Here is an 11772-nt window from a genome sequence, read left to right on the forward strand (position 1 = left end):
GCACCATGTTCCGAGGCTTATATAGTACAAAATGGATGAAAATAAGTGACATAATAAACAGAACTGTGAATGAGAAAGACGTTAGTCCGAATTGAAAGTGTAAAATTTGATTATTTTTATTTTTTTGCAAAATCGATATTATTTACATTTAGGGAACGAGTGCGCTTAGAATTACAATGAGCTAATAATAATGTTTTTTAAATTCGTATTTGTTAAGAATCGAATCTGACAGTTTACACTATCTAATAAAGAAAAGAATATCAGTAAGAACATTTAATTATTGGAAACTAAATCAGAACATGTCAAAGGAAAAACAGAGAGTTGAAAATTGAAAGCCCGCTGAATCAAACGCCATCAACGCGCGGCAATCACTGCCCTTAAATACAAGATCTCACAAGAAACCCAGAAACCAGCGACCCTTTCTTCTTCCTGCAATTCTTGCAACATGGGTAAAGGAATATGGATTCACTGGGCGATCATGGCGCTTCACGTCGTCGCCATTCTCTTATTCACCAGAGGTTTTCTTCTCACCCGGACGGAGCTTCCCTTTTACAGCAACTGCTCCGACGCTTCCCAATCGCCTTGCTCATACTCCGTTCCAGAAACCCAGAACCGGAATGACACCGTTGAGCCGAATCAGCAGCGTTGCTGGAGCAAGCCTGCTGTTGGGCGGCTTGTAATCATCGTTTTCGACGCTCTCAGGTAAACCCCGTTTCAAATTTATCAAATTTATCGAAGAAAATCATGTGGGCAATCTCAGTTTTGTTAATCTCTTTGTTTTTCTCAGGTTTGATTTTGTAGCTCCGAGTACTTTCTTTCAGGGTTAGTATTCTCAATTCTCACTCCATTAGTCATTGCCTGCAATGCAATTGCGATTGTAAAGTCGAGTGCTTGATAAATGTTATGTTGCAGAATTGAAGCCATGGATGAACAAATTACAGCTTATACAAGACCTAGCAGCTAGAAATGCATCGTCTGCTCTGATTTTCAAAGCCATAGCTGATCCGCCCACGACGAGTTTGCAGCGTTTGAAGGTTAGCTTTTTCGCTTGCTTGTTCTAAATTGTAATGTTAGCTTCAAGATGGTTGCTTTGCACAATGCCTCGTGCACCACTTTAAGCTTATCCTTTCATGGATTATGATTTGCTGTTCCATGCTTTTAGTTTGCGTTTCTAGGGTAGAGCAATGCATGCTTTGATATTTCGAATTTGGTGAATTAGAGCCTGTTTGCAGGCCTCGTGCCAAGGATGGATGTTAACTTTATCAATTGCTTCCCTTGCAATGTTTTTTAGGGCTTGACAACCGGTGGATTGCCGACTTTTATTGATGTTGGGAACAGCTTTGGTGCTCCAGCTATAGTTGAAGATAACTTGATACATCAGGTTGCTCTCTCCCCCTCCCATGATTTTACTTGGCATAATTTCTTGTGTTGAATAGTAATTTTCTTTTTTTTTTTGTTTTTTTTCAATTTGTAGAACTTCTTATTGTTGTCAATCTGAAACGTGGACCTACTTGCAGTTGGCTAAAAATGGAAAGCGAGTTGTGATGATGGGGGATGATACATGGACGCAGTTGTTTCCTCATCACTTTGAAAAATCTTTTCCTTACCCCTCTTTTAATGTTAGAGATCTTGATACGGTATGCCTTACAAAAAAATTCCAAATTTTTTAACCTTCCTTGAATTCAGTCATATCGTTGAATATGATCATGGCTAGAAGTAATTTGTCTTTCTGTTCCAGGTGGACAACGGATGCATTGACCACCTTCTTCCATTCTTGTACCAAGAAGATTGGGATGTTCTTATCGCACACTTTCTTGGAGTGGTATGGTTTGTTTGCTTACTTTTTGCAGTGATAAATAGATTTGGATATTTTATTTCCAATTGTATACACCTGCTCTAAGGGCTTCATACAAGAAGCAGATTATGTTCTTCTAATGAAAGCTGTGTATAATTTATTTATTTATTTATTTTAAATTTTCTCATTGCTCAGGATCATGCTGGGCACATATTTGGGGTTGATTCTGTGCAAATGATAGAAAAGTTGGAGCAATATAACAACGTCTTGCTGGTAAGTCCTCAAACTCACATATGAAAATTGCTCTTAGCAAGTATTCTTCATTGGACGCTTTGCTTCCATGGATTCCTAATTCTTGTTTACTTGCTAGTTGGCTGTTACTTGGCTCCCTGTGATAAATTACCCAGTTTTCATGATATCTTTTATGTGTTTTTTTCGCTTTTCTTCCATGATAAGCAATGAAAGTATAATTTTGAAGCCCAAACACGTGGGGATTTTTATTGAAATTATGATTCTCCCTCAACTTTCTGAATTTGGTTCCTTTTCGTTCCAACCTTTGGGTCATTTTTTCAAAATATTGAATAGTTTTAGCCTTTTAGGAACTTACATTTTGCTGCTTGGTGCCCTTACTATGCCTTGTTCACCTAATAATGTGCTATAGCCTATAGGTCTAGCCCTTTTATATATCCTTCCCTAATTTCCTCAACAAACTGATCAGTTTGCTTTAGAAAGTAGTTGAAGCATTGGAGAGGCAGTCTGCGCCAGGGGGCATACATGACAATACTCTTCTACTTGTGATGGGCGATCATGGTCAGACTGTGAATGGAGATCATGGTGGAGGAAGTGCTGAAGAGGTACGTATCAAAACATGTTTTTCTCAATGCTTATTTATTATTTATTTTGTTTTACTCGTGCTAATAATAAAACACAATGCAGGTTGAGACATCCATGTTTGCTGTGAGCTTTAAGAATCCTCCATCTCCCATACCATTAGAGTTTGATACTTCATCTTGTGAACTAGACTTGGTACTGCCTCTCTCCCAAAGTACAATGGAAATCTTCTACCTACGAATGAGTTGCTCCCTTTGCTACTCTTCTCTTATACTTTATGGAGGCTCAAGATTGATTTCGTTGAAAATGAAAAAGAAAAACATTCAAAATGGTTGGACAATTAAATAATTTAAATTTTCAAAAACTAATTTTGCCTATTACTTAAAGGGATTGATGAAACTTGATTAGATTGGTCATAAAACTAATTTGTCTTTCAGACTCTCCATAGGGTATGAGTCCTATTAGCCTTAAGAGAATTTTAAAGAAGAAAATCTCTTTGTTCAAATGGCATTTTTAATTAGGTTTTTATGAGTCATAAATTAATTTTTTGTTCTGATTAAATTATTTATTGTTTGGCTTCAGGATGGGAGGAATATATGTGCCAGTTCCTTCCAGCAGGTAAGAATGGGTTAATATATTTGTTCTTTTGTCTTACTTGCCAATCACCCATCCTTAGTCAAGTCACTCTCTGCAGCTTGACTTTGCAGTGACAATATCGGCGCTTCTTGGTATCCCCTTTCCTTTTGGAAGGTGTAGTGTAAGCATCCTGTCAGTTTAAGTTTCGCCATTATGATTGTCATTACTTATTGATTTTATTGATCATTACATGACTACCTCGACTTCTTATTTTTTCCTACACTATATTATACCATGGGCAAGCCAATACTTTCGATTAAAAATGAAATGAAACATTCAATGGCCATGAAGTCAACATTCGTTTCCTTTATTTGAGCCAGTGCTTACTGCTTATATATGGACAACATTTTACCAGGTTGCTCATTTCCAGACCAAAAATAAAAAAATAAATAAAAGACTGTAAGGCAATCTATTGGATGAAGCTGTCACTGTAGTTAACCCATTGAGACCCTGTTAATATGCAAAATGTCATACAAACTGGGTTGTTGTTTATATCTTGTGAGAGGTCAAATGATCCCGCATTTGGATTATATGGGTTTGGTTTGCATTGTTTTCATGGTACTCAGTTTGTGAGAGCATTGCACACTGCAAATCTATCCACTTTGTGTCCAGTTGACAATGTCTGGTGATCCTTCACAAAGCGTAACTTGCTTGAAAATGTGATTTCTAATATATGGTGTCTAATATTTGTTCCAGTTTCCATATCCTGGAACATATGTTGGCTTCCTTCATTTCTGAATTCTTTTATGTAGAAATCACAATAATCAATGTCCAATGGATTGTTCACCTCTATACCACTGTGTCATTACTTTAGCTTTTTGTTGTTCAAGGAATTATATCACTTATATTTGTTTTATTTTCAGTATTGGGCGAGTTAATCCTCAGCTATACGCTTTAGGTGCTGGAACATGGAATTTTGAAGATAGTGTGGGCAATTCCCAAAGTCATTCAAAGTTGGAACAATGGATGCTGAATTATGCCAATGTACTCTGCACCAATTCTTGGCAGGTATTACTCTAGCAGTTTATATTATGTCAATGTACTTCATCAATTCTTGGATGAAAAATTTAACCCTCGTGTATCATTTATCTGAAATAACTGTTGGATTCTTCGTGTTCAGGTAAAAAGATATATAGATATTTATTCAGCTTCATCAGTTATTGGATTTTCCCACGAAGACTTGTTACACATAGCAGACATGTATGCTAAAGCAGAAGAGAAATGGTCACATACTACAAAGAAATTGCTGTCACATGAAAAGGAAAGCCAGAATGAATTATTGCCTGCTCTTAAGAGGCAAATTGATTTGTATTCTGATTTCCTGGCAAGTGTTGCTGAACTTGCACGCTCCAAATGGACCGAGTTTAATTTAAAGATGATGGGTGCTGGACTTGGCATTATGTTGATGTCACTTCTTATGCATTTTATTGCAATTAAGAAAGTGAAAGAGCAATATGGTTTTTCTTTTACTTCATCTGGAGATTCTGGGATATCCTTTGGTTTAATTTTTTCTTGTTTTATGGTGGTGATGCGTGCATGCAGCTTCCTCTCGAATAGTTTTATCTGTAAGTAATAATTACTGCTCATTTATATATGGATGCACATAATCCATGGTTAATGCTCACGTTGGCAAAGTAACTTTTTCTCTTTTTCTTTATTGTCAATCTTGAGATCAGTGGAAGAAGGAAAAGCTGCATGCTTTCTTTTGGCCACAACTGGACTGATTAAGATGCGATATTCAATCATGAAGAAGAAGATGATTTTAGAAGTAAGTAGTTGTTTACCTCCGGTTTCTTTTACTGTGCCCCACCCAAGACCCTAATTCTTATTTATCATTTTTTGTGGACATACTGTTACAAGTTTGTGATTTCATTTCTGATAGAACAAGATCAAATGTTGTTACCTGTAATGATCATTTTTCACTGATATAAGTGCAGGCATTTGTTTTCCTTCTTCTGATCACCATTTGCAGATTTACTATTGAAGTTGGAATGTCAAAGCAGGCTCCTAGTTCTGAAATTATTAATGCATATCCTTCGTGGATGCTCAGGATCACTTCAGGGTTTCCAGTTTGGAATATTCTCGCTGGAGTTTTACCAGTAGTTGCCCTGATTCTATTGGCAATCTTGCTGCGCAAGGCTATTACTGGAAGCTCTTCTGAGGGGATTTGGAAGTATATTGTCATAGGAACTAATATAAGTTATATACTAATAGCAGTGCATTGGGCTTCAGAAAGTAACATATTGAATCTGGACGAGGTGCTTAAAGGCAATGGAAGAAATAACCTTCCTCGACTGATATATGCCATTGGATTTGGACAGTTGTTTTTACTAGCATTTAATCAGTTTTTCAATAAGGGGAAATCCTCAGATTGCAGCAAAGTCTTATATATTAAAACAGTGGCCATGTTTTCTGCCTGGAGCTCAACAGTCATTCTTCTGTTGGGAAAGCAGGGGCCCTGGATTGCTTTAGCATTCCTTATTGGAGGTGCGTGTTTTAGTTATTTATAGTTTTGGTGCTTTATTTTTCTACTGAATGATATTGTTTTGGCCAATAAAATTCACCTTTTAGCCCTGCTTTGAATACATGGTCAGTCGTAGAAGTTGTTGCATTGGAGATAAACCATGTTAGGTTTTATAAAATGATTTGTGCTCTTGTTCTCAAAGTTTTGGTACATGTAATAATTCTGTTTTGACTTTTGCCAGGTTATTGCATAATGAGGCTGGATAACATAGAACTGGATGCCAAAGATGGAGGCAGTTGGAATACGTCGCTTGATCCTGTCCCTGTAACTCAATGGAGCCTTTTTGCTGTGTGCCTGTTTTTCTGCACTGGTCATTGGTTTGTTGCTTGTTTCCTACTTTGGGTTTCATGTTTTCTGATTCTCTTGTCAGCACATTTTGTGTTAGTTTTTATAATCCTTTTGGTTTGGTCCCTACAAAAAGAGTTGAATTTTGCTATATTATATTTGAATTGTTTTCTTCATTTTTTGCCCTCTTTATGTTTCATAACCCAAAACAAACTTTCCTTCAGGTGTGCTTTTGATGGCCTCCGATACGGTGCTGCATTTATTGGGTGAGTCACAGGTATCCGATAAGTATCTTTTGAAAGCTAAAGAATTCAGTAGTGATGGTCTCCCACTTTTGCCTTTGTTAGTGGTCAATGGTCATAGTGTGGGAGTTACATCCATTGCCCTGTGGATTAGATTATTAAAACCATGTATTATTTTCAGGTTCGATGAGTTCGTCCTAGGTCCCCAAGCAATCCTCCTTACAATGGACACATTTGGTTTTTCTCTCATCCTTCCAATATTTGGACTTCCATTTCTTGTTGCACGCCTGGGTCAGACCGAGAAAGGAAAGAAATTCATGCTCACGCGATTATCTCTAGTAAGTTTATTGGCTTGCATATAGATCATATGTTTGCCACTGAAATAAGCTTTATCTTTACAAAAGGGACTCTTTAAGTAAGATCACGAGTGAGTCGATTATTGTTCATGTTTTAGGTGTATATGATTTATGGGGTCATCACGGCCACTTCGGTCACAGCCACTGTAATATGCGTTGCAATGCATAGGCGGCATCTAATGGTAAAAACGTCATTCTAACACGAATCTCTCTTCTTTTCATGATAATTTTTTCCCATGATATGCTCATAGCCACATGTTTACCTTGCAGGTATGGGGTTTATTTGCTCCTAAGTTTGTTTTCGATGTGGCTGGTCTTATCCTCACGGACATACTCGTTTGTGTGGCGTCACATTACTATTTCAGTCAAGTAGAAGATGATGATGCTCTACAAGACCCGTTCAGCGAAAAATAGAAACCATACATGTAATCAACTGAAAAATTTTGTCCACGTTTATTGATTGATTATTGTAGCAATTCATTTGAGATACCAAATACATAGCCGTATTCGTTTATTTAAACAGGAATACTATTTGAGCTGTATCTGCTGCTCTTCATGCTCAAACACGACTGGACTTGAGCGTGCACAAGCAATGGTCGTCGAACCTGCCTAACCCGTTTTCCTTACGATGTGGATTGTACAATAAGTTATCGATAGCTCGTGATCTAACTGAAAATGATGGAAAATACAAAGGTGATGTCTAGCTGGGAAGTGAATGCAATGAGCCTGTAAGAAGTTTGGAGGGAACAGATTGGAAGATCCGCTTGTAAACTCGGACATGTGGAGTGCAAGGGGAGTTAAATGTTGACGTTTTTGTAGGGTAGCTATGGTCTTCCACTGTAAAGGCCACCAAAAGCATCTAATGCACCTCCTGGCCGTAACTTAGCAGCCAGAATCTCACACCCCCGAATAAGACTAAGCGAAGGTTCGGGTTCCAGTTGGAACTGCCTCTAGTATGACAAAAAGAACGCTTTCGTGTAACCAAAAACGCCTTCAGGGCCGCCAGCTGGATTGCGTCTTTAGGAAGCTCTTATGTTCATAAGTATTTTTGTAAGAATTGCTCTTATGATAAATACGTTGAAATTTTTATTAGCTTGATAAAGATTGAACCTGGCAGGTGCTTCTCCAAAAAGCGCTTCTATGAGCTAGAAGCACTTTTAAGTCCAAATGCAGTTTAGAAGCACCTTTAGCTGTTAGACAAAGCTTTTGAATTTTTTCAAAAAGCACTTTCAAATGCAGTTTACATTAACGCACTTTTAACAAAAACACTTATGAACATAAGTGCTCGCTTGTAAATTAAATTATGGGCATAAATAACTTCGATTATAGACGGCTGTCAGAGCGACAATGATTGAGAATACTTGTGTTGGATTGGATCTCTCACGGCCGGTCCGTCGGCTTCTGGCGTTGTCTGGCGTTGCCATTTGGGATCTGGGAGTTGAAACTTGGAATGCCCACTGTGTTTGTATGCTTCCCACAATTAGGATGCCACTGGCACTGGCATTGGACATGATGGCGTAACATTTTATGCTCTCTTAACAACACACCTAATCATAATTATATATGTGTGTGTGTGTGTGTCTATATATGCACTTGCAACCTCCTTCACCCCTAACACCTGTAGGAGTCCCTCTCTCCTTACTCTTCTCCCAAAAATCTCTAACCACCCTTTTCTTTAACAAAGGAACTCTTTATCATCCTTGGCTATGGTAACTACTGAGGCGAAAACATCTCTGCTCATAAACGTTTTTGGTGGAAGTCTTTAAATTGGATTTATAAAAAATTTCAAATGTTTCTGAAAATGTTTCAGAAACAAATTACCCAAAAAAATGCTTTTGAACCTAATAACATTTAACTTTTTCTCTAAAAAGTTTTTTTTTTTTTTTTGAACGCTCTCTAAAAAGTTCTTTAACCCTTCTAAAAGCATTTGTTTAATGGACTGTGCATTTAAAGTGTCATGCCTTGCTCATTCAACTTTAGCATTTTACACAAAAGAAAAAAGAAAATCAAATTAAACATGCCTGGTTGTTCATTAGAGCTACCACATTTTGTATGTCATTTTCTCATATTAGTTGGCTATACTTTGTAGGGGTTGGACAATGAACTTGGTGCTAAGGACTTGGCCTATGAGCCCTTGACGAGGAAACAAGGTGGATTCAAGGCCAACTATTTTATCTTTGGTAAGTGAAAAGTGCAGCATGACACACCTTAATAGAAACGGACTCTACCATTATACGTGGGACCCACTTATATAAAAAATGGTGTCATTTTTATGAAATCACGTTAATTTGAGACAGAAATTTGAGCTCTTGTTGTATGTGTGTTTTGTGTGCAGCAATGATGTTCCTTGATAACATAGGCTTTGTGGCTAACATGGCAAGCCTGGTTTTATACTTCATGTTCGTCATACATTTTGACCTCTCTGGCTCTGCAACCACCACAACAAATTACTTGGGCACTACATTCTTGCTCACCATTGTTGGAGGATTCATCTCTGATGCCTATATGAATCGCCTCAACACGACTCTACTCTTTGGTGTAATCGAGTTGCTGGTAAATCTTGTTTCTTTCCATCCTTCCAACATACTTAATCCGATTCATCTTAACCGGAAACACAAAAAGAACTGACGTTAATCAATAGGAATCTTTATGTAGGACTTTTCGTTCTTTAGTACAAACAGACTGTCTGTTTCATAGCCGGACTATACTAATCAATACATACATGCTGTGTTTTGACTTCCAGGGATATATGTTGCTCATTATTCAATCCCATTACACAAAACTGCAACCTCTACCTTGTCTGGAATCAACCTGTGTGCATGGCACAAAGGCCCTACTGTTTTACGCTTCGATTTCCTTTGTGGCACTTGGAGGAGGTGGAATCAGAGGAGCAATCCCGGCTTTAGGAGCTGATCAATTCGACTCCAAAGATCCCAATGAGCACAAGCTCGTAGCCAGCTTCTTCAATTGGCTTTTGCTTAGCATAACAGTTGGAGCTGTGGTTGGTGTCACATTTGTGGTGTATGTGAGCTTAAGTGTTGGATGGGATATCGGATTTATCATCTCCTTGTCCTGCGCTGCGGTTGGTCTTATCTTTGTTGCATTGGGAAGGCCATATTATCGCGTCCGAGTTCCAGGAGACAGCCCTTTGATTAGGGTTCTAGAGGTCTTTCTCTCCCTTCCTCTCGTGTCTGGTAACTAAAAACAGTGATTAGTAATGCCATTAACAGAGGACTGATTAATTTGAGATGACCCTGTTGTGCAGGTTTTGGTGGTGTCTGTAAAGAACTGGAAGGTGGAGGTACCCCAGAGTTCCGATGAATTGTATGAAATACGTGCTCACGATTCTGCTTCTAAAGCAGAGCTCATCCCCCACAGCAGTCAATTCAGGCAGGTTCCTCAAACCCTTAATTTGTTATCTCCACTTGTTCGCTTTCAATTCTTGCATACAATCGGCATGTACCGTGTTTCTGGCAATAACGGATCATGTGACAGTATGTGACTGATTAGATGTTAGATCGAGTCACTGTTGATAGTTACTTGCTGTTCAAGCAAGCATGCAAACTAAACAAAATATGGCAATGACTGAAAAGTACAACTTTTCTTTGAGCAGATTACTAGACAAGGCAGCCGTTCTTCCCGCTGGCCTGAGCGGAGCAGGAAAATGGAAAGTTTGCACAGTTACGCAGGTGGAAGAAGTGAAGGTTTTGACAAGGATGATGCCTATTCTTCTAAGCACAATCCTCATGAACACATGCTTAGCCCAATTGCAAACCCTTTCAATCCAACAAGGCACCCTCATGAACACGCGCATTGGCGATTTTAATGTCCCATCTGCCTCAATCCCGGTGATTCCTCTATTGTTCATGTCCCTCCTTATTCCCATCTACGAATTTGCCTTTGTTCCCCTCTTGCGCAAAATCACGGGTCACCCCAATGGCATAACCCACCTCCAGAGAGTCGGGGTGGGGCTTGTCCTCTCAGCTATCTCAATGGCCATAGCAGGACTCGTAGAAGTGAAGCGAAAACACGAGATGGTTCACCACAACCACAAAATCAGTCTCTTCTGGCTCTCTTTCCATTACGCGATCTTTGGAATAGCGGACATGTTTACACTTGTGGGGCTGATGGAATTCTTCTACAAGGAAGCTCCCGCCGGCATGCGCTCTCTTTCCACTTCCTTCTCGTGGCTCTCCCTGTCCATTGGCTACTACTTGAGCACGGTTTTTGTTGAGCTTATAAACACCATCACTAGCAAGTTCACTAAGAACAAAATGGGGTGGCTGGAAGGGCGCGACATGAACAAAAGCCACGCGGACTATTTCTATTGGTTCCTTGCGATCCTCAGCGTGGTTAATTTTGGAATTTATGTATGGTGTGCCAAATGGTACAAGTATAAGAATGACATTGCGGTCGACGAGGAAATGTTGCTCAAAGCCGGAGGACCTCAGTCTTTCTCTGCAAGTGGTGTAAGCATTGTGTCCAAAGCAGGAGAGAAGGAAGAAAAACAAAACGGGGCCAAGTGAAAAAATAGGAAGCAAAGTGTATGCCCCAAGTACTAGTTCCATGCATAGATAAATTTTGAGTTTTGAGTACTAAATGTTACGTGAAATAAAAATGAAAATTCCCAAAAGCCAAAAGCCAAAAGCCAAAAGCCCTATAGATGGCAATGTCATGGTATGGATGCATGGACCACAACATCTTGTATTATTTGCAAGTGATCAAATTCTATATAATTTGGGAATTTCCAATTTGGTGAACTGTATATGAACCTCATATAGTGCCCAATACTATAAGATCAATTTCCCCAACATATATGCTATAAAAAGATTGTAACTCAAGTGATTATGAGTAGTTAACTTTGTACTTCGATCATGCGTTTGATTTTCCTTACTTTTAACGTCGCTTGTATAAAAAAACTACAAAAAAAAAGTTGTCATGATAGATGTGGATGCAAGGAAATTAACTTATCTGCACATGTGATGCTACTGTGACGGTATTTCAAAACCAATCACACACTGTTATGCGTTTTTACTTTACTAATACATGATTAACATGAAATAACACCACAACGACATTCCAAGCTTATGAAAAGTTCTTCTC

General features: G+C 38.7%; 2 protein-coding genes across 3 annotated transcripts; both read left to right on the plus strand.

Annotated features, from left to right (window-relative positions):
• Positions 1–304: 304 nt before the first annotated feature.
• LOC137731522 (uncharacterized) lies at positions 305–7691 on the plus strand. 2 transcript variants are annotated; one of them, XM_068470646.1, is made up of 20 exons: positions 305–702; positions 788–822; positions 913–1034; positions 1292–1381; positions 1518–1637; positions 1739–1822; positions 1991–2068; positions 2524–2649; positions 2732–2821; positions 3209–3244; positions 3321–3376; positions 4126–4270; positions 4383–4827; positions 4939–5030; positions 5200–5749; positions 5968–6103; positions 6296–6337; positions 6495–6651; positions 6768–6851; positions 6940–7691. In XM_068470646.1, the coding sequence occupies exons 1-20, from the start codon at positions 446–448 to the stop codon at positions 7081–7083; spliced, it is 2889 nt and encodes a 962-aa protein (XP_068326747.1). In that variant the 5' UTR covers positions 305–445; the 3' UTR covers positions 7084–7691. The 2 variants fall into 2 exon arrangements, with proteins under 2 accessions (XP_068326747.1, XP_068326748.1); XM_068470647.1 differs by lacking the exons at positions 6768–6851; positions 6940–7691 and having other exon boundaries at positions 6296–6348; positions 6495–6633.
• Positions 7692–8016: 325 nt separating this feature from the next.
• Positions 8017–11195, plus strand: LOC137732617 (protein NRT1/ PTR FAMILY 4.5-like). The gene is made up of 6 exons (XM_068471923.1): positions 8017–8184; positions 8759–8849; positions 9005–9222; positions 9413–9835; positions 9935–10059; positions 10283–11195. Exons 1-6 carry the CDS (start codon positions 8017–8019, stop codon positions 11193–11195), a joined length of 1938 nt encoding a protein of 645 aa, XP_068328024.1.
• The last annotated feature ends 577 nt before the right edge of the window (positions 11196–11772 follow it).

The sequence above is a fragment of the Pyrus communis genome, chromosome 4, assembly GCF_963583255.1.
Source record: "Pyrus communis chromosome 4, drPyrComm1.1, whole genome shotgun sequence".
Taxonomy (NCBI): domain Eukaryota; kingdom Viridiplantae; phylum Streptophyta; class Magnoliopsida; order Rosales; family Rosaceae; genus Pyrus; species Pyrus communis.